Source organism: Dermochelys coriacea, chromosome 2 (genome assembly GCF_009764565.3).
Source record: "Dermochelys coriacea isolate rDerCor1 chromosome 2, rDerCor1.pri.v4, whole genome shotgun sequence".
In the NCBI taxonomy this organism is placed as follows: Eukaryota; Metazoa; Chordata; order Testudines; family Dermochelyidae; genus Dermochelys; species Dermochelys coriacea.
The window spans coordinates 260,721,869-260,743,198 of NC_050069.1; the positions used below are offsets into that span (position 1 = coordinate 260,721,869).

The 21,330-nt window shown below is 48.8% G+C and overlaps 1 protein-coding gene across 1 annotated transcript; it reads right to left on the reverse strand.

Annotated features, from left to right (window-relative positions):
* Positions 1-218: 218 nt before the first annotated feature.
* On the reverse strand, positions 219-4,386 carry LOC119852080 (zinc finger protein 260-like). Its single transcript, XM_043507138.1, has 2 exons — positions 4,381-4,386; positions 219-3,567 (listed from the first exon to the last, which is right to left on the reverse strand). The coding sequence occupies exons 1-2, from the start codon at positions 4,384-4,386 to the stop codon at positions 1,522-1,524; spliced, it is 2,052 nt and encodes a 683-aa protein (XP_043363073.1). The 3' UTR covers positions 219-1,521.
* Positions 4,387-21,330: the final 16,944 nt, after the last annotated feature.

The window sequence follows — 21,330 nt, forward strand, 5'->3', positions numbered from 1 at the left end:
CCCACTTCCTGACTGCCTCCCCGGGACCCCTGCCCCCATTCAACCCCCCTTCTCACTGTCCCCTGACTGCCCCCAAAACCCCTGCCCCTGACTGCTCCCCCATCCAACCCCTGCTCCTTTCTGACTGCCCCCCTGGGACCCCTGCCCCCACTCAACCCCCCTGTTCCCTGCCTTCTGACTGTCCCAACCCCTGCCCATGGCCCCCCAACCCCTCCCCGCCCCCTTACCATGCTGTCTGGAGCACCGGTGGCTGGCAGTGCTACAGCTGTGCCGCCCGGCTGGAGCCGTGCCGTGCCGCCACTGCTCAGAACAGAGCACCGGGGCAGGCCGGGCTCTGCAGCTGTGCTGCCCCAGGAGCTCACCCTGCCATCCAGAGCATTGCGCCAGTGGTGAGGTGAGGCTGTGGAGGAGGGGGAACAGCGGAGGAGGGGCTGGGGACTAGCTTCCCTGGCCAGGAGCTCAGGGGCCGGGCAGAGGATCTTGCGGGCAGGAGGGTCCCATGGGCCGGGTGTGGCCGTGGGCTGTAGTTTACCCACCTCTGCTTTAGTCTCTCATTGCATTATGTGGCTGGTGTGTCATAAACTCCTGTGACTCTTCCCCACCCCGTGACCACCTGTCCCCGCTCAGGTAGTAACTTTCAGCCAGGCCTTGTCTTGGAACTAGGAAGGGCCTGGTTGATACTGGTACCTGCAGGGATTGTCCGGTAGTGTTTACTCTGGCATTAAGAGAACTGTGCGTTCCATGGAGTTGCTGGCTGCTCTCCTAGATGACAGAGGACTCCTACTTTCTCAAAGCTAGTGTGTGTTCGTCTACCCAAGCTGGAAAGCACACGTCCAGCTGCAGCGTAGATGTACTGGGAGAACAGCATTTGCTCACTGCCAGCCAAATTTTCAAAAGCGGCCACTGAGTTTGAGTATTTCCATGTTAGGTGCCCAGCCTGAAACATCTTTCATTCTGCAGCCTAATCTCGGCCCCCCCACCCTGGTTTGAAAACGCTGGCCTTTATGTCTGCTGCATTTCATCCCGAGTCTCAGTCCCAGAGCTGACCCCTGCTATCGATGGGAGCGATGTCCATGTTAGATCTATGTGGGCGATGCCCATTTCTCAGAGTCAGGCTCAGTAGATACATTCCCCACTTCTTTTCCAGAAGCAAAATGGTACAATCGAAATCAATGCTTTGCACCTGGATACATTCAGCCTGTTTAAGAGTTGGGGCTGATTGGGCTAAACTCCGCATTCTTCAGTGGAGCAAATCTCTGGTTAATAATAATAATATCTCACTCTTTACCAAGGAAGTAAGTATCCTTAACACCATTTTACAGATGGGGAAACTGAGGCCTGGGGAGGGAAACTGAATTGCCCAAGGTCACCCAGAAAACCAGTGACAGAGCCAAAGACTGGACACAGGTCTCCTGAATCCCAGCCACCTTGCCTCTTGTTTACAGCAGGAGTTTTGTTCCACTAAAGACTGCAGAATTTGGTCCAGCCTTATCACCTTCCTTTGTGGGCTTTGCTCTGTGGCTAGAGGTTGCCCTCACATGTTAAGCTTTCCTCACTTTTCACAGCCGGGAGTGCTTTTTGTTCGGGGTGGGTCTGGGGGTGGTTGCTAATGCTCCCTGGTGCCACCAGCTTTTCCCCCCGCTTTGCACGTCCGGTGGGTCCCTCCCTCATGTGAATTTTCTGGTGCCTTCTCAGATATTTCTTCAGCCTGTACCGTTTCCCACACACCGTGCATTTATAAGCCCCGCCCCTGGAGTGCAGCGTCTGGTGTCTAATAAGGTTTTTCTTCTGAGTGAAGCATTTCCCACACTTGGTACATTTGCACGGTCCCATCCTGATGTGGATCGTCTGGTGCCTGAAGAGGTTGGCCTTCTGATTGAAGGTCTTCTCACATTCTGGACATTTGTATGGCTCCTCCCTGGTGTGGATCCGCTGGTGCCTCACGAGGTTCGACCTCTGGGTGAAGCTTTTCCCACACTCAGTGCATTTAAAGGGCTCACTCATGTGGATTCTCTGATGCCTGATGAGCTTCCTGTTCATCCGGAAACTCTCCCCGCACTCGTTGCACTTATAAGGCCCCTCACTGGTGTGGATCTTCCGGTGCCTAGTAAGATTCGACTTCTGGTTGAAGTTTTTCCCACACTCGGGACACGGAAATATCCTTTCCACTTTGGGACTGTTCTTCGTCAAGGGATTTTTCTTGCATTTTGTGTTTGCCCGGTTCTCGGTACGTGTACCAGGAGTTCCCTCTTTGCTGGTTCTCTGGCGTTTTCTATGTTTTTTCTTTGGGCTGCAGCTTTCCCCATGTTCACCATCCGCCCCGGCTCCCTCTTTAATCTGGATCCTCTGGATGATGCCAAGAGATGCCTTTTGACTGAAGTTGCTTCCATGGTCAGTGCTCTCCTGTGGTTCTTCCTTGATGCGGGGTTTCTGGCGTGCCGCAAGATTCCCAATCATAGTGACATCCCTCTGGTGTTCGTTGTCCACCCCGGCTTCCTTTGTAGCCTGGATTCCCCATAGAGGAAAGAGAGGCATCTTTGGATTGAATTGGTTGTCATAATCGGGGTTGGCCTGTGGCTCTTCCTTGATGTAAGAGTTCTGGTGCGCTACTGTAATGATGTCTCTCTCGTGTTCGGGGTATGTGTCTGGTTCCTCCTTAGTCTGGATTTCCCATGGAGTGCTAACAAGGATCTTTGGGCTGGATTGGGTTCCACAGTCAGTACCTTCCTGGGGTCCGTCCTCTGAGTGAGCTCCTGGTATTGTAACATTCTTCCCCAGGCTAAAACTATCCTCCTGTTTGAAGGCCACGTCCGGTTCCTCTTTAATCTGGATGACCCGGAGAGGCATGCCATTTACATGGCCAGTGGCTTCCTGTAGCCTCTGCTTTGCGTGGTTCCTCTGGTGGACATTAAAATACCTCTTGGTGCTCAAGCTTTTTCCACACTCGGTGCATATGAATGGCCCACCGCGGAGGTGGATTTTCTGGTGAGCCACCAGCGTTGCACTCTGGCCAAAGCACCGGCTGCAGTCGGAGCACTTGAAAGGCTTATCCCGTTTGTGTATCTCCTTGTGTGCCGTCAGCGTCCCCTTCTTCACAAAGCTCTTCCCGCACTCGGTGCAGGCGTACGGCCGCTTTTCCTTGTGGGTTCTCATGTGGATGCTGAAGTAGATGCGTGTGCTCAGGCTCTTCCCACAGTGGACACAGATATATGGCCCACCTTTGGTGTGTGTCTTCCGGTGGGCAGCCAGGCATATCTCCAGCCGGAAGCACCGTCCACACTCGTCACACTGGAAAGGTCTCTCTCCGGTGTGGATGCTCTGGTGCGTGGTCAGGTGTCCCCTCGTGGTGAAGCGCCTCCCGCACTCACTGCAGGGGTAGAGTTCCTCTGCTGTGTGGATCCTCTGGTGTCTCTTCAGATTTCCCTTCTTGCTGAAGGATTTCCCGCACTCCAGGCACATATGCGTCTTCTGGGCCATGCGCTTTGCAGGGTCTTTCATGGTGACACCCGTCAACACGTGGATGTAATTCTTCTGTGGCTGGGTTCTCTCTGGTAGGCCGGGCAGCTGCTAGGGAGCTGGTGGAGGGGATGGGGAGGGATGGCTGGAAGCTTGGCAAGGGGTGGCTATAGAAAAGTCAATGATGCAATAGTCAAAGTGCAGCTGATGGGCCTAGGTTGCTCTGCTGACCGGGAGGAGAGGTTGACAACATGCAGCACAGATACTGTGTGCCAAGGGTTGTACAGCTAACTGGATGGTTCTGGTTCTTCCTTGGGTTGCATTTTCTCCTGGAGTTTTTTCTTTCAACTCAACAGCAGAGATGTTCTCTTGACATTTAGAACTCCCTTTCCCTGGTCATTGCGGTGGGGCTCCTGTTCTCATCGTATGCCTCAGTCAGTCTTCGAGGTTTAGCATGCTGGGTAAAAGAAAAAAGAAAGTCCAGATATTATTCCATGTGCTCCTGATAACATTGCTTGTGCTTGTGTGATGGTTGCCATCTTGACTGACACACCAGGACTGAACCAGGAACCTCCAGAGCTAAAAGCCTGAGCCACTACAGCTTACATTAAAAAGCAAAGCTCTGGAGGTGCAGCTGAAACAGATTCCTCTTTTCTGTGGATTAGGCGCCAAGGGGGATGTGTAACACACACTCACCAGGGGATTACAGGATCTCAAGACAATTTACAAATGTTAATAAATTAAGCCTCACAGGAACAATTATGACTTGCCTCTTTATTCAGATAGGAAAATGGAGGCACAGAGAGGCTAAACTTTTCAAAAGTTAGGATAAAATCAAAGTTGGCAGCATTTGCAATATTGGCACTTGGCACTTTTCCTTGGCAGATCTCAAAGCACTTTGTAAAGGCAGGGCAGTATCATCACCTTCATATTACAGATGGGGAAACTAAGGCCCCTACGGAAAGGTTAGGTGACTTGCCAAGGTCACACAATGTGGCAGTGGTGGAATCTAGGTGCTCTGACCTGTCCATTGGACAAGTTCGGACCATTGAATCACAGGCCCACTTATACACAGGAAATCATTTCCTATAATTCCAACAAGGAGGGAGGTCTGAAGGCAGAAGTGAGGAAGGTATGGTTACTGGAGGATGCTGTCACCAAGGGGATGGGAAGTTGGGGATGCTGTTGCTGAGGTTACAGGTTGCTGGGGGATGCTGTCGCCACAGGGATAGGACATTGGAGATGCTGTTGCTGAGGGGACGGGTGTTGTTGTGGAGGGGGCTAAGGGAGCAAGAAGTAGGAAAGTAACTACTGCTTTAAAAGCAGGGAAGTGGGAAAATGGGAGATTTCAAAACATCTGGATACAGCAGTGAAAGTGCAGATGAGGTTCACATATTGCGCTGCTGACTGGATGGAGCGGTTGCCAATGTACAGTGCTCAGATACCAAGGGTCACAAGGGTAACTGGCTGGATAAACAGACAGAAAATGCAGATGAGAACTATTTTTCATTCAGTTACATGGATGGCAATTCTGCCTTCAGATAAACCAGCTCAGCTCCCACTGAAATTAATGAGATCCATAGAACTGGAAGGGCCCTTGAGAGGTCATCTAGTCCAGTCCCCTGCACTCGTGACAGAACTAAGTATTATCTAGACCATTCCTACCAGGTGTTGGTCTAACCTGCTCTTAAAAATCTCCAATGATGGAGATTCCACAGCCTCCCTAGGCAATTTATTCCAGTGCTTAACCACCCTGATAGTTAGGAAGTTTTTCCTAATGTCCAACCTAAACCTCCCTTTCTGCAATTTAAGCCCATTACTTTTTGTCCTATCCTCAGAGGTTAAGAAAAACAATTTTTCTTCCTCCTCCTTGTAACAACCTTTTACATACTTGAAAACTGTTATCATGTCCCCTCTCAGTCTTCTCTTTTCCAGACTAAACAAACACAATTTTTTCAATCTTCCCTCATGGGTCATGTTTTCTAGACCTTTAATCATTTTTGTCGCCCTTCTCTGGACTCCCTCCAATTTATCCACATCCTTCCTGAAATGTGGTGCCCAGAACCGGACACAATACTCCAGTTGAGGCCTAATCAGCATAGAGTAGAGCGGAAGAATTACTTCTCATGTATTTGCAGGACTGTTGTAAACGAGACATCCCAGAAGGATGTTCACTTTTTTTTTTTTTGCAAGTGTTACACTGTTGACTCATATTTAGCTTGTGATCCACTATGATCCCAGATCCCTTTCCACAGTACTCCTTCCTAGGCAATCATTTCCCATTTTGTATATGTGCAACTGATTGTTTCTTCCTAAGTGGAGTACTTTGCATTTGTGCTTATTGAATTTCATCCTGTTTACTTCAGACCCTTTCTCCAGTTTGTCCAGATCATTTTGAATTTTAATCCTATCCTCCAAAGCACTTGCAACCCCTCCCAGCTTGGTATCGACCGCAAACTTTATAAGTATACTCTCTATGCCGTTATCTAAATCATTGATGAAGATACTGAACAGAACATCATTTGTCCTTGCATTAGTAGCATTGCTGTATGAACTGAATTGAATATGGTACTACATAGGACAATAATAGAGACAATGACTTGGAATGCTTTAATTGAAAAAAACAAACAGAAAACACCTTCTTCCAAGCAGAACCCTGGTTTGATTCTGGTGTGTGTACTTAAAGATCCGTTTCTGTCTGGGCCAGCAATGGAGGTGACTTGATCATAGCCCAGAATTCCCTCTTGAGGGTATTTCAGTCTAGCAGACAAAGGCATAACAAGACCCGTGGCTGGAAATTGTCAGTAAAGTTCAACAGCATATTTTGACCAGTGAGGGTAATTAACATAGGAAGGTATTGGCAGCGGTAATCTCTCCATCTCTGGAATCTTTAAATGAAGACTGGATGTCTTGTTAAGAGATGTGCACAATCCACCCATTACTGGACTCCATACAAGGGATCAGTAGGTGAAATTCTCCGGCCTGTGTTAGGCAGGAGGCCGGACTAAACGATCACGCCGGTCCCTTTCTTTGCAAACATTTGAGCTGCCTTTTAGTTTTGGCAAATGCCAGACAGCTCCCTTCTGACTAAATTTGGACCAGGTCAAAATAACAAATCCCCGCTGATCTTTGCTAGTATCCAGCTCACAGAGGGCCAGACTCTGCCTTCAGTTACAACTCTGCCGCCCCACTGATTTGGGGTTGAATTGAGGGCAGAACCTGATCCCTCCCCCGGGGGGAGGGGTGGGGGGCAGCGTCCTCCTTTTGGGCTAGGATGTCAAATACCCACACGAGCCGTTTGCTGAAAAGGTCTTACCTGAGCAGTCCATCCCTGCAGGCGTTCTCCTCCCCGTGTGACAACATGGTTTGTGACTTGGCTGCAACTTGTGTTGCAATCGCCGCGGCTGCTGACCGAGAGGAAGTCTGTGCCCGGTGCAGTGAGAGCTACCGGAGGAAGGGTGAAACGACACAAAAGACCAGCCGCGAAGGGTGAGCGCAGCGCCGCGGGAGAGGCTGGACTCTGCGGCCGGCCCGGGCTGGGGTTCCGCGCGGCTGCGATCCCGGGCACGGGCGGCGCGAGGAAGCGGGTGGGGGGGGGGGGGGAGGGAATCTCACCCCCGCGTCCTTTCTTCTGCACCGTTAGCTTTGCGGGGAATCGGGCTCGCTTGGGATGTTCCCAAGCTCGCAGAGCCTTCTGGGAATTGTAGTTTCTCTCGGAAACCCTGCTGGCCCTGGCACAACGCCCCTGGACTGCACTGGGGGAGGAGCAGGCCCCTGGAGCTAGTCCGTCCCAGCGTGTTTGCTTTCCTCGCACCATGCTGCAGACATGCCGCTGTCATCCAGTGCGCAGTGTCCCCCCCCCCCCCGCCCCAGGACTTCAAGGGGCCATGGTCTAAGGGATTCAATAGCTTCTGATCCACAGCATGGGAACTTTGCACCCCAGTCGCCGCTCACTGTATCCCTACGGGGCAGGGGGAATGCCAAGGTATTGGTGTGTAAATATTGGGACCCTGCTAGTATCTTCCGCTGACCGGTTAGCTAGATAAAGAATGATTTTACAGACAAGGACACTGAGGCCTGGAGCTTGTGGGGGATGGATTCTGCAAGTGTTACTGGACAGGAGCAACTGGGGGTAAAAAACCGCACCGGCTGCAAGGCTGAGCTGAGCTTGGTAAGTTTATGGAGAGGATGGTATGATGGGACTGCTAAAATGGCATGTAGCCGATCCGCGACTCCTAGCTGCAAATATCTCCAACAGCTGGTGATGGGACACTAGATGGGGAGGGCTCTGAGTTACTACAGAGAATTCTTCCCCAGGTGTCTGGCTGCTAGGTCTTGCCCACATGCTCAGGATCTAACTGATCCCCATATTTGGGGTCAGGAAGGAATTTTCACCCAGGTCACATTGGCAGAGACCCTGAGGTTTTTTCACCTTCCTCTGCAGCATGGGGCACGGGTCACTAACAAGTTTAAATGAGTGTAAATGGTGAATTCTCTGTAACTTGAAATCTTTAAACCATGATTTGAGGACTTCAGTAACTCAGCCAGAGGTTCTGGGTCTATTGCAGGAGTTGGTGGGTGAGGTTCTGTGGCCTGCCATGTGCAGGAGGTCAGACTAGATGATCATGATGGTCCCTTCTGATTCTAAAGTCTATGAGAGATGCTGACCATGAGAGCTGAGGTCAATCAGCACTGCTCAGAACTCCTCATCGCTTCCTGGAGCAGGCCCTCAAGGATCAGACGAATCCAAACACACAGGAACTCCGCTGCAAGCCATTTTGTGCTATGTGCTTTATTACCCAGTGCATGGGAAAGGCTAAATCAGTGTGACTATTCCCTGTGACGATGTCGTCTTTACTCAATGGAACTGGTAACGTTCACAAAGCGATGTCCCCAGCAGCAGGTACTCGGACATAGCGTGTGGCCGTTTAATCCATCAGTCAGGAACATTGATGCTCTCGGCTCAAAACCAGGTCTCGAATGCTATTGATTCATTCATCAATTTAATAATTGGAAGAAAATAGGAGGAGGTAATTGGAGTTTGCTAAAATCTCACTGGCCTTGAACTACTGAATCTCTTAAACACGGCTTTTCCACTTGGGTTAACAATCATTTTGGAAGGCAGATAACCAAGTAAACAAAAATCAAACAAACCAACAAAAGTACTTCTTATTGACACCATATATGTAATTACATTCAAGATATGGACACACATATGGAAACAAACACACGTCACTTTTGGTCAGAATAACCACACTTAGGACCTCATCAACCACAATCTCAAAGCCCTTTACAAATATGGCAAACATTATTCTCCCCATCTTCTAGATGGGGAAACTGAGGCACAGAGAAACTGACCTTAAACTCTATGTATCTATGAGCTATTTTGATTAGGGATGCAATTGTTACTGATACAATTATATCAGTACAATCGCTAATGTGGATGCAGTTGTACTAGTATAAAAGTGCTTTATATCTGTATAGCGTATTCCCCTTCTTGAACAGTATAAACACCTTTATAGCAGTACAACTGCATCCACAGGACAAAGGAGGCTGTGTGGTCTACTGAGTAGATCATTAGCCAGAGAGTCAGGAAACCTCAGGTCTCTTTCCCCCCCCCGCCCCCCTTTGTGCCTCTGTTTCTCCTCCTGTCCTTTGTCTGTCTACCCTCTTTAGATTGTGAGTTCTACAGGGTATGTGCAGGCTTTCACTGTCCATTTTGAACAGCGCTGTGTACAGCAGGGGCCCCAACTCAGTTGCCACCTCTTGGTACTACCCTATTATTACGACTGCTACTAATGGGCAACTGCCTAATAGTGCGATGTAGCTAGGTCAGTGATGAATGTGCCATTTTCTTAAAGGAGCAGACTAAAGGTTCTTTAATAAAAAAATAAATGCACACAGCCATCCTATTTCTGGTACTTACATTTTTTTTTGATAGGTGAATAGAAATTACTTATTACCTGGGCTCGCCCCAGCATAGAAAGATAGAAAATCAGGTTTGGAAGGGACCTCAGGAGGTCATCTAGTCCAACCCCCTGCTCAAAGCAGGACCAATCCCCAGCTAAATCATCCCAGTCTGGGCTTTGTCAAGCCTGACCTTAAAAGCCTCTAAGGAAGGAGAATCCACCACCTCCCTAGGTAACCCATTCCAATGCTTCACCACCCTCCTAGTGAAAAAGTTTTTCCTAATATCCAACCTAATCCTCCCCCACTGCAACTTGAGACCATTACTCCTGTCAATCAGTTTTTCTGTTTGCAGTTACAGAAAGAGAAAGCAATTGTAGGCTGTGTTTTACCCTCTGCATGCTATGCCTGGGTCCACTGGGAGCTAGGACATGTCTACCAGCAGTACCCCTTAGTATGCCCATACATTTGAGGATGGCGTTTCCACCTGCAGACTGACCATGCTGCACTGAAGTGGCTTCACACAGCCAAAGAGACTACAAAAAACTTCTTTGGCAAAGTTTAGCTCTTCAAGATTCCCCACTCTGGCACTTTGAGTGCAGAAGGTGGGGGCCCACAAGGATTCTAAAAATTAATACTGGCCACTCCAGGCTTGTATTAAACTCCCAAGGTTACAGCTTTTCTCAGACGTTGGATGGGTAGATGCTGCCACCACCCAAGTGCAAAACCCCTTTGAGAACCCAGGAAGGCGCACTTGGAAGTTCCTTCCTGTGGGGTGCTCTCAAGCCCTTTCACCCCTCCGGGGAAGAGCTGAGAAAGAAAAACAAAGAAAATCAGCTGTTGCCACCAGCTAATTAAACAACATGGGCACAAACCTCTTAGGACACAAAAATCCAATCCTGTTCTTAAAAAAGGTAAATTTTATTAAATACAAAAAGAAAGAGAATACGTCTAGAAACTCAGGCTATTGCTAGATTTTTAAAAAAACCCAAACACTTACAAGGATTAAGCATCAATAATAACTTTCTCGAGGTCCAGCTTAAAGGTTACTAGCAAACCAAAAGCATTTGGGGTTAGCCCAGAGGATTCCACAAGCCATAAAGAAATAAAAAGGGATAAACCTAATCGCGTCTTCCTAGATATTTCATGATCTACTTACATATCTGGGGTTTCCAATGAGCAGTTTCTAGGTATGATACCGATGATTTTTCATACCTGGCCCCAAGCTTCCTACAGCATCGCTGCTCCCTGTCTGCCGTTCCCCAAGAACAACCACAGACAGACAAAAGGGGAGTCTTGTTTCAATTTTAAAAAGTTCTAGCCTTCCCATTGGCTCTTTTGGCCAGCTGCCCATTCACTTCCTTTTACCTATACATCACAGTGAGACTTTTAACCCTTTACAGGTAAAGCAAATAGAGAACAACTACTAAGAGGGATTTTATAGATAACTGGCTGGTGGGGTCCATAAAAGGGAGCTACTCCCCCACACCTTGGAAAGCTGATCATGTTTTAGCTGCTCACAAATACTTTGGAAAAGTAGGTAGTGTCAGTTTAACTCTTGGCTTGCCGTCCGGAGGCGGCTTGGTGGGCTGTGCAAAATGAGTTCGGTGCTTTCGGTCCAGTTCTCAGTGGACAGGTAACAAAGTGCTCTATTGCAATCAGCATTAGGTTGGCATTCTCGACGCTGGCTGTGGACTGATAAGACAAGGAGACTGAGCTATGCTAGAAGTGCTCCCTACAGGTCAGGTTTGAGACCGTCGGAGGGGCCATGTGTGGCAGCTTGTACGTCGCTGTATTTGTTGTGTAGCCAGATAAGGCAGATCCGTTTCTAGGGCTCTCAAAGGAGGACTTGCTCTAACACTAATGGAATAAAACAACCGAGGAAGCCTCCAGCTGGGGAGACAGGAAGAGACATCGCTGATCGTTTCCCTTCTGGCCTCTCTCGCCCTAATTTATTCATCAACTTGACTTTCAAATGAAGCCAGTCAGTACACCTGAGATAATTAGGATATGGCCTTACACTAAACTGCTCGGCTTCCATTGCCCGCTGTCTGTCATGGGGCCCCTGGGGGTCCCACTAGCTATCCCGCCTTTACAACCTGTTTGAATAATAGGCAGCCTGATTTAGAAAAAAGTAAGGCCAGATCCTCAGCCAGTGTGAAGCAGCTTAGCTCCATCGAAATCCACAGAGCTGCCAGTGATTTCCACCAGCTGAGGGTCTGACGTTAAATCAGCGAATGTCTTGGCAAGTTATTCATTGCGGGAATTGAATTTTTGGCATGGTGGGGGAAAAGAACGTGCAGCTCTCCAGCTTTCCTGCCAGTTTTGTCCTACCAGCCACACTCTCATGGAGTCTTGCAATTCTCCCCCAGCCCTAGTGAAATGACTTAATTGTTTTCCCATTTTCCACTTTACCAAGCTTTGCTATGAACAGCCTGGTGGAGGTTATCATGACTTTGGGGTTTGCAAGTATAATGAGATGGGTTCTTTTTATCTTCCCATGAGCACAGTTCCATGCAACTGGGTACTGTGTTATTTGTGTGCACAGCACCTGGCATAGTGGGGCCCTGATCCCTGATGGGTATCATTAGGCGTTACCACAATACAAATGATAATAGTGGCTGGTACCTAGAATTAGGAATTGGCAACTGATTGCTCTTGATGGTAGTTTGTTACTTCTTTGTTATAATTATTTGTGCAATGTTGGCATTCTGGTCCAATGGATAAAACTCTATATGCTAATCTCCAAACTGAATATGGATAGTGATCGCTGGTCCACCAGATGCAGTGCTTGTGATCCTGGTTTCTTAATGCACTACTAGATGCCAGTGAAAGCTCTTCACAAACGGATCTTGCTACATAACCATGTTGCTTTGGCAGTTTTATTTTTTCCACAATTTGGGGATTGTTACTTTTTAGTGTCCTTCACTTTTGTTTTAATGCTAGGCCCCTCTGGAGAGGGAGTGAAAGGTACCACATAGGGAACGCTGGGAAAATGTGTGTTGCTATACAGATAAAACACTGTTTCATTGAAATCTGGAATAGGTTTAGTCACACCCTTTTCAATGGCATGTAGCTGTTAACTCCACCTTGTCGTGGAGATTCTGTTAATCTGGATGGAGCAAGGTAGGTTCAAGATAACAAATTGAGAAGGATGTGTGACAGGTTCCTGCTGGAGTGCCACCTGGAACTGGGGTACTGTTGAGCCCTCTGACCCACCAGCCTGGGCTTCCTTTCACACTGTGCTGCCGTGACAAGTTGCAGACCATGCATGGCTACAGGCTGGGGACCGACTGGCTAAGCAACGGTTCTGCAGAAAAGGACCTGGGGATTACAGTGGATGAGAAGCTGGATATGATTCAGCAGTGTGCCCTTGTTGCCAAGAAGGCTAACGGCATATTGGGCTGCATTAGTAGGAGCATTGCCAGCAGATCGAGAGGGAAGTGATTATTCCCCTCTATTTGGCTCTGGTGAGGCCACATCTGGAGTGTTGCATCCAGTTTTGGGCCTCCCACTACAGAAAGGATGTGGACAAATTGGAAAGAGTCCAGCGGAGGGCAACAAAAATGATCAGGGGGCTGGGGCACATGATTTAAGAGGAGAGGCTGAGGGAACTGGGCTTGTTTAGTCTGCAGAACAGAAGAATGGCCGGGGGGGGGGAGAGGATTTGATAGCAGCCTTCAACTATCTGAAGGGGGGTTCCAAAGAGGATGAAGCTCGGCTGTTCTCAGTGGAGGCAGATGACAGAACAAGGAGCAACGGTCTCAAGTTGCAGTCGGTGAGGTCTAGGTTGGATATTTGGAAACACTATTTCACTAGGAGGATGGTGAAGCACTGGAATGGGTTACCTACGGAGGTGGTGGAATCTCCATCCTTAGAGGTTTTTAAGGCCTGTCTTGACAAAGCCCTGACTGGGATGATTTAGTTGATGTTAGTCCTGCTTTGAGCAGGGGGTTGGACTAGATGACCTCCTGAGGTCTCTTCCAACCCTAATCTTCTATGATTCTTGCCTAGCCTCTTCTGCTTCCATTTCTTTTTTCTGTAATTGTTTTAATTCAAAACGCCTTGTATGTTCTTTCTCCTTCTCTTCTGCCTGAAATCTGCACAGACCCAATTTCACAGCTGTGTCACTGCTTTCACTCATCTTCCTGCTTTGCTGTCCCTAATTCCCTTGCTCGAAACAAGCAAACAGAAAACAACAAATGGGTAACCTCTTTGACTGATCTCAAGCCACCACACTTAAAATCACCACCAGTGTATGAAGTGAAAATTTCACTCAGAACAACAAGCTGTATATTTAACCCTCCTTGCTGCACCACTGTGACACCTTCCCCCGGAGAGACTGAACTGGGGGAAGTGCTGAAGCCAGGCTAAAGAGATTTCTAGCCTGTGTATGAAAAACATGGGATTTCCAAGCTGTAAAGCAAGTGCAGCTTGTACCTTGAGAATCTGCCAGCCTGCTTGTATTATCAGCCAGGGTGAGAATTTGCTAATTCATATCCTACCTTTCTAGTATTTTAGGCTTAGGTTGTATTTTTGTTTATTTACCAGGTAATCTGCTTTGATCTGTTTGCTATCACTTATAATCACTTAAAATCTATCTTTTTGTAGTTAATAAACTTGTTTTATGTTTTAATCTGAACCAGTAAGTTTGGAGTGAAGGGCTGGGAAATCTTAGCTCAAGGGGCAGGGGCTTGCATTTCCTCTCCACATTGAGGGGGAGGGGAAATGGATAATAAATTCATACTGGTCAGGGTTTTGACCAGGGCCGGACGGTACAGCTCTGGAGACCTAGGCTGGGAAGCTGGCAGTTATCCTGGCTGTAGCGTCTCTATTGTTGGTTCATGCAGTGGCTGGTCAGAGAACCTGCATGTAACTGCAGCTAGCTGTATTCCTACCTGTGTGAATGCTGGTGGAAGTGTAGGACCGGGAGTGGGTCTGCAGCTTGTCACAGCAGCACAGTGTGGGAGGGAGCCCAGGCTGGTGGGTCAGATGGCTCAGTGTTAACCCAGTTCCAGGTGGCACCCTGGGGGAACCTGTCTCAGGATGGTCTTGTGGGCCAGGTACTGGCCTGGGACTGAAGAGATCTGAGTTCAGTTTCTGTTTCTACCATATAGACTTCCTGTGTGACCTGGGGCAAACTACTTAGGGGCAGATCCTCAGTGGTGTAAATTGCCATAGCTCCATTCACATCAGTGGATGTCTGGCAATTTATAGCATCTCTGCCTCAGCCCCTGCCTTGTAAATGAGGATAATTATACTGTTCCTACCCATCTATTTAGATTATAAACTCTTTGGGGCAGGGACTCTCTCTTGCTATACATCTGTACAGCACCTAGCACAATGGGACTTTGATCTCAGTTGAAGTGTCTAGGTGTCTAACACAGCCTGGCATAAACTGAGACTCTGCTCTAAGCCTCTGGGTCAAACATAGCTTTGGCATGAAACATGCAATTAGTATAAATTGATTGTGGAATAGGTGTAGGTGAGAGTAAATAGCAAGGTTGTGTAGCAGCCAGCAGTCCAAGGGGACTGGTAAGGCAGATGGTACCAGAAAAAACAGCTAGCAACAGAGTGTAAAAGAAGGCCCCTGCCCAGCCTCTAACCATAGCTAAGGATACATTTTAGTTATGGGTATTTTTAGTAAAAGTCACAGACAGGTCATGGGCAGTAAACAAAAATTCATGGCCCATGACCTGTCCATGACTTTTACTAAAAATACTCGTGAATAAAACTTGGAGGGGGGGGCTGCCCGGGGACCCTGCGGATGCTGGGGGAGAGTGGCCCGGGTGCTGGAGGAGGGCAGGTGGTGGCATGTGGGCCGGGATTCCCACTGATCCTGAGGGAGGGGGTTGGTGGGGCCGGCAGGCTCCCTACCTGGCTCCGCGCCTCCCCCACAGAAGCAGCAGAGTTTGGGTGTGGGAGGGGGCAGGGACACGGATGGGGGCAGGCGGGCTCTGGGCAGTGCTTACCTGGGGGGCTCCCTGGAAGTGGCGATACTGCCCCTGCAGCTCCCATCTGGGCTGGGCTGGCAGAAGGTTGTGTAAACCAGAAAGCCAACCTCAGACTAATAAGGGTTAGGAAAATCTTTCCCTAGGGGCAAGTTATTCTATAAGGCCCACATTCTCAGAGTTGTTTAGGCAGCTCACTCCCATTGAGTTCAGTGGGAGTTTGGTGCCTAAGTGCCATTGAGTATCTGACCCTAACTGCCTGCTGAAGGGTTCTTGTTACCTTCTTCTGAAAGTTCTGGTGCTGTCTAGTGCTGGAGACAGGATACTGGGCTAGCTGGACTAGGGGCCTGATCCAGTCTGGTAATTCTTATTCTTGTGTGTTGGACAAACACAGATCCTTAGCGGTATCCAGTAGGGTTGCTTGGGTGTAGGTAGGGGCTAAATAGATCCATGCTCTCAGCTCTTGCAGCAGTTTGTTAACTAAGCAATGAAAAAAATGAAATTCAAACACACACAAAAAAGAAATCTCCATCCTTCTGCAGGGAGTCGTTGCTGGAGGTTTTATTAAAAATGCCTCCGGTAATTGCATCAGGAGGTTAGTGGGCGTTATGCAGCTTACTCTGCCGAGTGCATCCGAGATCAGAGAGTCATACAGTGCAAGCAGTGAGAAGTAGCCGGGAGAGATTAGTCTTTGTATAGTGGTTTGTTAATGTATTCATGGCTGAGTTTGTGATTTGCTAATAGAACAGATGCCAGATGAATCCAAGAGGGATTTTAGCTACCTCTAAACTATAGGGTGTTTTTATTAATTTAGAAAAGGACATTTACATTGGGGGAAACTTAATAAAGTATGTAGATGAGTGGCCATTTTTCTGCCTTTCTCCAATTGCTCTTGGGGGCTAGGGAAGGCAGATAAGTGCTATTATCCTCATTTTATAGATGGAGAATTAGGCCCAGGGCCTCAGCAGCTTTTAGGGTGCTAACTCCCAATGAAATCCATAGGAATAACATGCCTAAATACGTTGGAGGATCTGAGCCTTAGTAATTTACCCAAGGTCAAGCACAGCATCTATAGTAGAAGAAGGAATGAAACGCAGGACTCCAGAGACCAGAGTCCAGCACCTTACGCACTGGGCCATCCTTCCTCTCTGCTCACTTGGGATAGGATTTGTCAAAGGACTTAAGTGCCCAGTGCCCATTGGACTGCAACATTGATGTCCTGCAGATCTGCAAGGTGAATTACTTAGAGTGTGAGCTCCCTGGGGCAAGGACTGTTTTGGTATTTTTTTTTGTTCTATTTGTACAGCGCCAGCACAGTGGGGTCCTTGTCCCTGACCAGGGTTCCTAGGCCCTACAGGAATGCAAATAAATAATACTAATAATTAATAACTGCCTTTGGCTGCTTTGAAAATCCCAGTTCATTTTCTTGCCAACGCAGGATTGTTCCCCACTGGATACTTCTTAGTATTTTGCCTAGTCTAATTTTACATGTCCCAAGCATTAGAGTTTACTATTTCACAGATTAATACTCTATAAAAATGCTACAGTAGTGTATAGAGGTAGCCCAGAACGCTGCAATACTGGGACCACGACAGTAGATTGTTGTAGCACTTTTTTTTCGAAGGGACACCTTGCTGTCAGGAAGTTCTTTCTTGACATTGAACATATATTTTCACTTTCAGTCCATGCCTTGGATTGTTTCCAACACTTGTCTTTGGACCCCTTCTATTTCTGCTGAGTCTCCTCTGAGCTGGGGTGACCAGAACAGAATGTAGTCCCATAAAGAAGCTCTGTGAAATTTAATAGAGGAAATATAGTCCTCTTTTAGAAGGTGTTTTCTGTGGAGTATTTGCCAGTACAAAGTGCCTGTTTATCTACAGAGAATAGGACCAGTCAATAGGACTCTGAGTAGGGTTGCCAGGTGTCCAGTTTTCGAGTGGAATGCCTGCTTGAAAAGGGACCCTGGGGGCTCCGGTCGACACCGCTGTCTGGGCCGTTAAAAGTCTGGTCAATGTTGCAGTGGGGGCTAAGACAGGCTCCCTGCCTGCCCAAGCTCTGCGTGGCTCCCGGAAGCGGCCACCAGGTCCTAGCAGCCCCTAGGCGCATGGGTGGCCAGGGAGGCTCCGTGTGCTGCCCCTGCCTCGAGTGCGGGCTCTGCAGCTCCCATTGGCTGGGAACTGAGACCAGTGGGAGCTGTGGGGGCGGCGCCTATGGGCGTGAGGTCAGCGCACGGAGCCTCCCTGGCGGCCCATGTGCCTAGGGGGTGCTAGGACCTGGCAGCTGCTTCCTGGGAGCCACAGTAAATGCCATTGGGACACCACCCCCCTCCTGCACCCCAAACTCCTCATCCCTGGCTCCACCCGAGAGCCTGCACCCCCAGCCAGAGTCCTCACCCCCCCATACCCCAACCTGCAGCCTGGAGCCCCCTCCTTTACACCAAACCCCTCATCCCCAGCCCCACCCCAGAGCTCACACCCCCAGCCAGAGTCTACACCCCCTCCCACACGCTGAACCCCTTGGCCCCAGCCCGGAGCCCCCTCCTGCACCCCAAAGCCCTCATTCCCCAGCCCCACCCCAGAGCCCGCACAACCTGCCGGAGCCCACACCCCTTCCTGCATTCCGAACCCCTGACCCAGCCTGGAGCCCGCTTCTGTACCCCAAACCCCTCATTCCCCAGCCCCACCCCAGAGCTCACACCCCCTCCTGCATGGTGAACCCCTTGGCCCCAGCCTGGAGCCCCCTCCTGCACCCCAAAGCCCTCATTCCCCAGCCCCATCCCAGAGCCTGTACCACCAGCCAGAGCCCACACCCCCTCCTGTATGCTGAACCCCTTGGCCCCAGCCCAGAGCCCCCTCCTGCACCCCAAAGCCCTCATTCCCCAGCTCCACCCCAGAGCCCGCACCACCAGCTGGAGGCCTCACCCCTCTCCTGCACCCCAAACCCCTGACCCAGCCTGGAGCTCGCTTCTGCACCCCAAACCCCTCATTCCCCAGCCCCACCCCAGAGCCCACACCCCCAGCCGGAGGCCTCACCCCTCTCCTGCACCCCGAACCCCTGACCCAGCCCGGTGAAAGTGAGTGAGGATTGGGGAGAGCAAGCGACGGAGGGATGGAGCGAGTGGGGATGGGGCCTCGGAGAAGGGGTGGGGCAGGGGCGGGGCCTACGGGAAGGGCGGGGCAGGGGTGCTCAGTTTTGTGCGGTTAGAAAGTTGGCAACCCTAACTCAGAGGGCTTTGTAAGCCCAGTGGCTGTAGCCTGGGAGAGAAAGGGGTTAGTTGAGTGAGCTCTCTGAGGGCCTCTCTTGGAGAGCAAGGGGAGTCGACTGAGCGAGGCAGTACCTCATTTACACATTCACTGCAGGAAGTTTGGGGACATGGGGTATAATTTGACTAAATTTTGTACTTGGGGCCCATATTTTTGAGATTACCTTGTTGAGTACCCGACCTGGGCAAAGCCTGGACAATGACTGGGTATGGGGTCTCATGACAACTGATGCTTGCTGAAGTGGGGTCAGAGGCCCTGGACAGCCCTATAGGGGGGAGAGAAAGTGCATGTTTCCGGCTTGGTTTGAGGAGTATCTCTCCGGGTGGTAGGGGCTCTGAGGGGTTCCTGAGGTCACTGATCCCCTTGGATCTGAAAGAGCAGAGCAATGAGCTGTAATTGCCTTATGTGGACAGTGCTCACCAGAGGTTCCAGTTGCTGAGACACTGTCAAGCAGAGGTCAGAGCCCAGAAGTAGTTCTGGCCACCAAAGCAAGGCAGCAGTTGGACCCGGCTATAGCGCCCAGCATGCAGAGCAAAGCAGCACTTGGATTTGCCCTCATCTTCCAGCAGGAGAGCAGTATGCCAAGGAAGTGGTAGCAACTGTCTATGTCTCCTGTCAACTGGTGAGGGGCCTCCCTGTCCTAGCTGCTGAAATCATTCATTATAGCAGGACAGGTGGTAGAGCCCCAGGGCTGCCTATGAAACAGGGACACTGATTTTCCTGGACTCTTGGAACCACAAACTGCGAGTGAGGAAGTTGGGGACCTGTGAACTGAGTGTGGGAGGCAGAACAAACACTGCATCAGCTGTTCAGGGTCCAATTGCGTGGGACTGTGACTTATGCACCCTGAGGTAAATGGGGGCAGAAGGTGTTAAATTGTAAATTCTTGTCCCAGGTCAACCTGGCCTTTCCTTTTTCTTCCCCCTCCCTCCCACCAATATAGTTAGTTTGTTTAAACCTCTGTGCTTGCAAGTGGCAGGGCCGTCCTTAGGATTTATGGGGCCCTTTGCAGTATTATTAAACTGGTGCCCCCATACCTGATGGCAACCCGGGCTCACATGTGTATTTTAGATAAGGGTGGTCTTTTGACGGATTTATTTAAAAAACTATGTCTGAAGATCCAAGCATTTAAGGCTAAAGATGAATTCTCAGATTGGGCATCTAAAAATCTATGCAAGGCTTTTTAGAGATGTGATTTTATAATCTTCAGCAACACACTAATGAAATATTTTTAAAGCAAATTTTCAATGGAGATTAACATGTTCTGAGTAAATATTACAGTATTATACAACTGTGTTTGTCAGTAAATTCAGAAACTGACAGTAGATACCTGGGGGTTGGCAAATGCCTGTTAAATGGCTTCATTACCACTTGACAGGTTTCAGAGTAGCAGCCCTGTTAGTCTGTATCAGCAAAAAGAAAAGGACTACTTATGGCACTTTAGAGACTAACACATTTATTTGACAGGTTTCAGAGTAGCAGCCATGTTAGTCTGTATTCGCAAAAAGAAAAGGAGTACTTGTGGCACCTTAGAGACTAACAAATTTATTAGAGCATAAGTTTTCATGAGCTACAGCTCACTTCATCGGATGCATTTGGTGGGGGAAAAAAATGCATCGAGCTGTAGCTCACGAAAGCTTATGCTCTAATAAATTTGTTAGTCTCTAAGGTGCCACAAGTACTCCTTTTCTTTTTACATTTATTTGAGCATAAGCTTTCGTGAGCTACAAGTGAGCTGTAGCTCACAAAAGCTTATGCTCAAATAAATTTGCTAGTCTCTAAGGTGCCACAAGTCCTCCTTTTCTTATTACCACTTGAATGGCTCTTTAACAATTTCAGTGTTGTGCTAATAGGTCTGGCAGGCTGGAAGGGCTTTTTCACTTTTAAGTACTAGATCCCCTCCAGAGGAAGACTCACCAGGCTGCAGCAGCCAGCTGTGGTGGGAGCCTGCAGGAAGGGTCAAAACAGGGTTAGGAAGAGGCAGGAGGGTAGATACAATGACCCAGGGGTGCCCCAAATTTTTCTTTGCCCTACGCAGCCGCATATGCTGCATATGCCTAAGGACAGCCCTGGCGAGTGGATACAGATTTGCCTAGCAAAAGTACCCAGAGTGGTTATAGGTTCCCAGATTACTAGGTGAGGACTTGAGCCCAAAAAAGTTAAGAAATTGTAGAGAATCCCTTAAAATAAGTACCAGCCCTTGTTGCTGCGTCCCCATTGGCAGAAGGGTTACAGCTTTCGTTAGCCTTAGTAACTTCCTCAAAGGGCCAGAGAATTGGGCACAAATTTGACTAATTTAAGGACATGAAAAGGATGATTCTTTTTTAGCTGGATAAAAGAAATCACCTCTTGGATTACATTTCAGAGCACAGTCCTTGCTTGTGTGTGTTGCATCCTTTAGGACTGCACCCTCTGAAAAGCCTGTGGATTCAAGGAAAAAGTCTGAAAAGACAATTACAGAAGGAGAAATGGGGTCTTTTCTTGAGGCACATTGGGACCAGACAGTTGCAATTTAAAGGATGACATACAGGATCCCTTTAAGTGAAACCTATTCATGAAGTGAGCTGTAGCTCACGGAAGCTTATGCTCAAATAAATTTATTAGTCTTTAAGGTGCCACAAGTCCTCCTTTTCTTTTTGCGAATACAGACTAACAGGGCTGCTACTCTGAAAATTATTCATCAGAAGCAATGTACATACTCCTGGCAATGTAGCTGTTTCTCCACAAGGAGATACTCATAGCTCACATTTGTA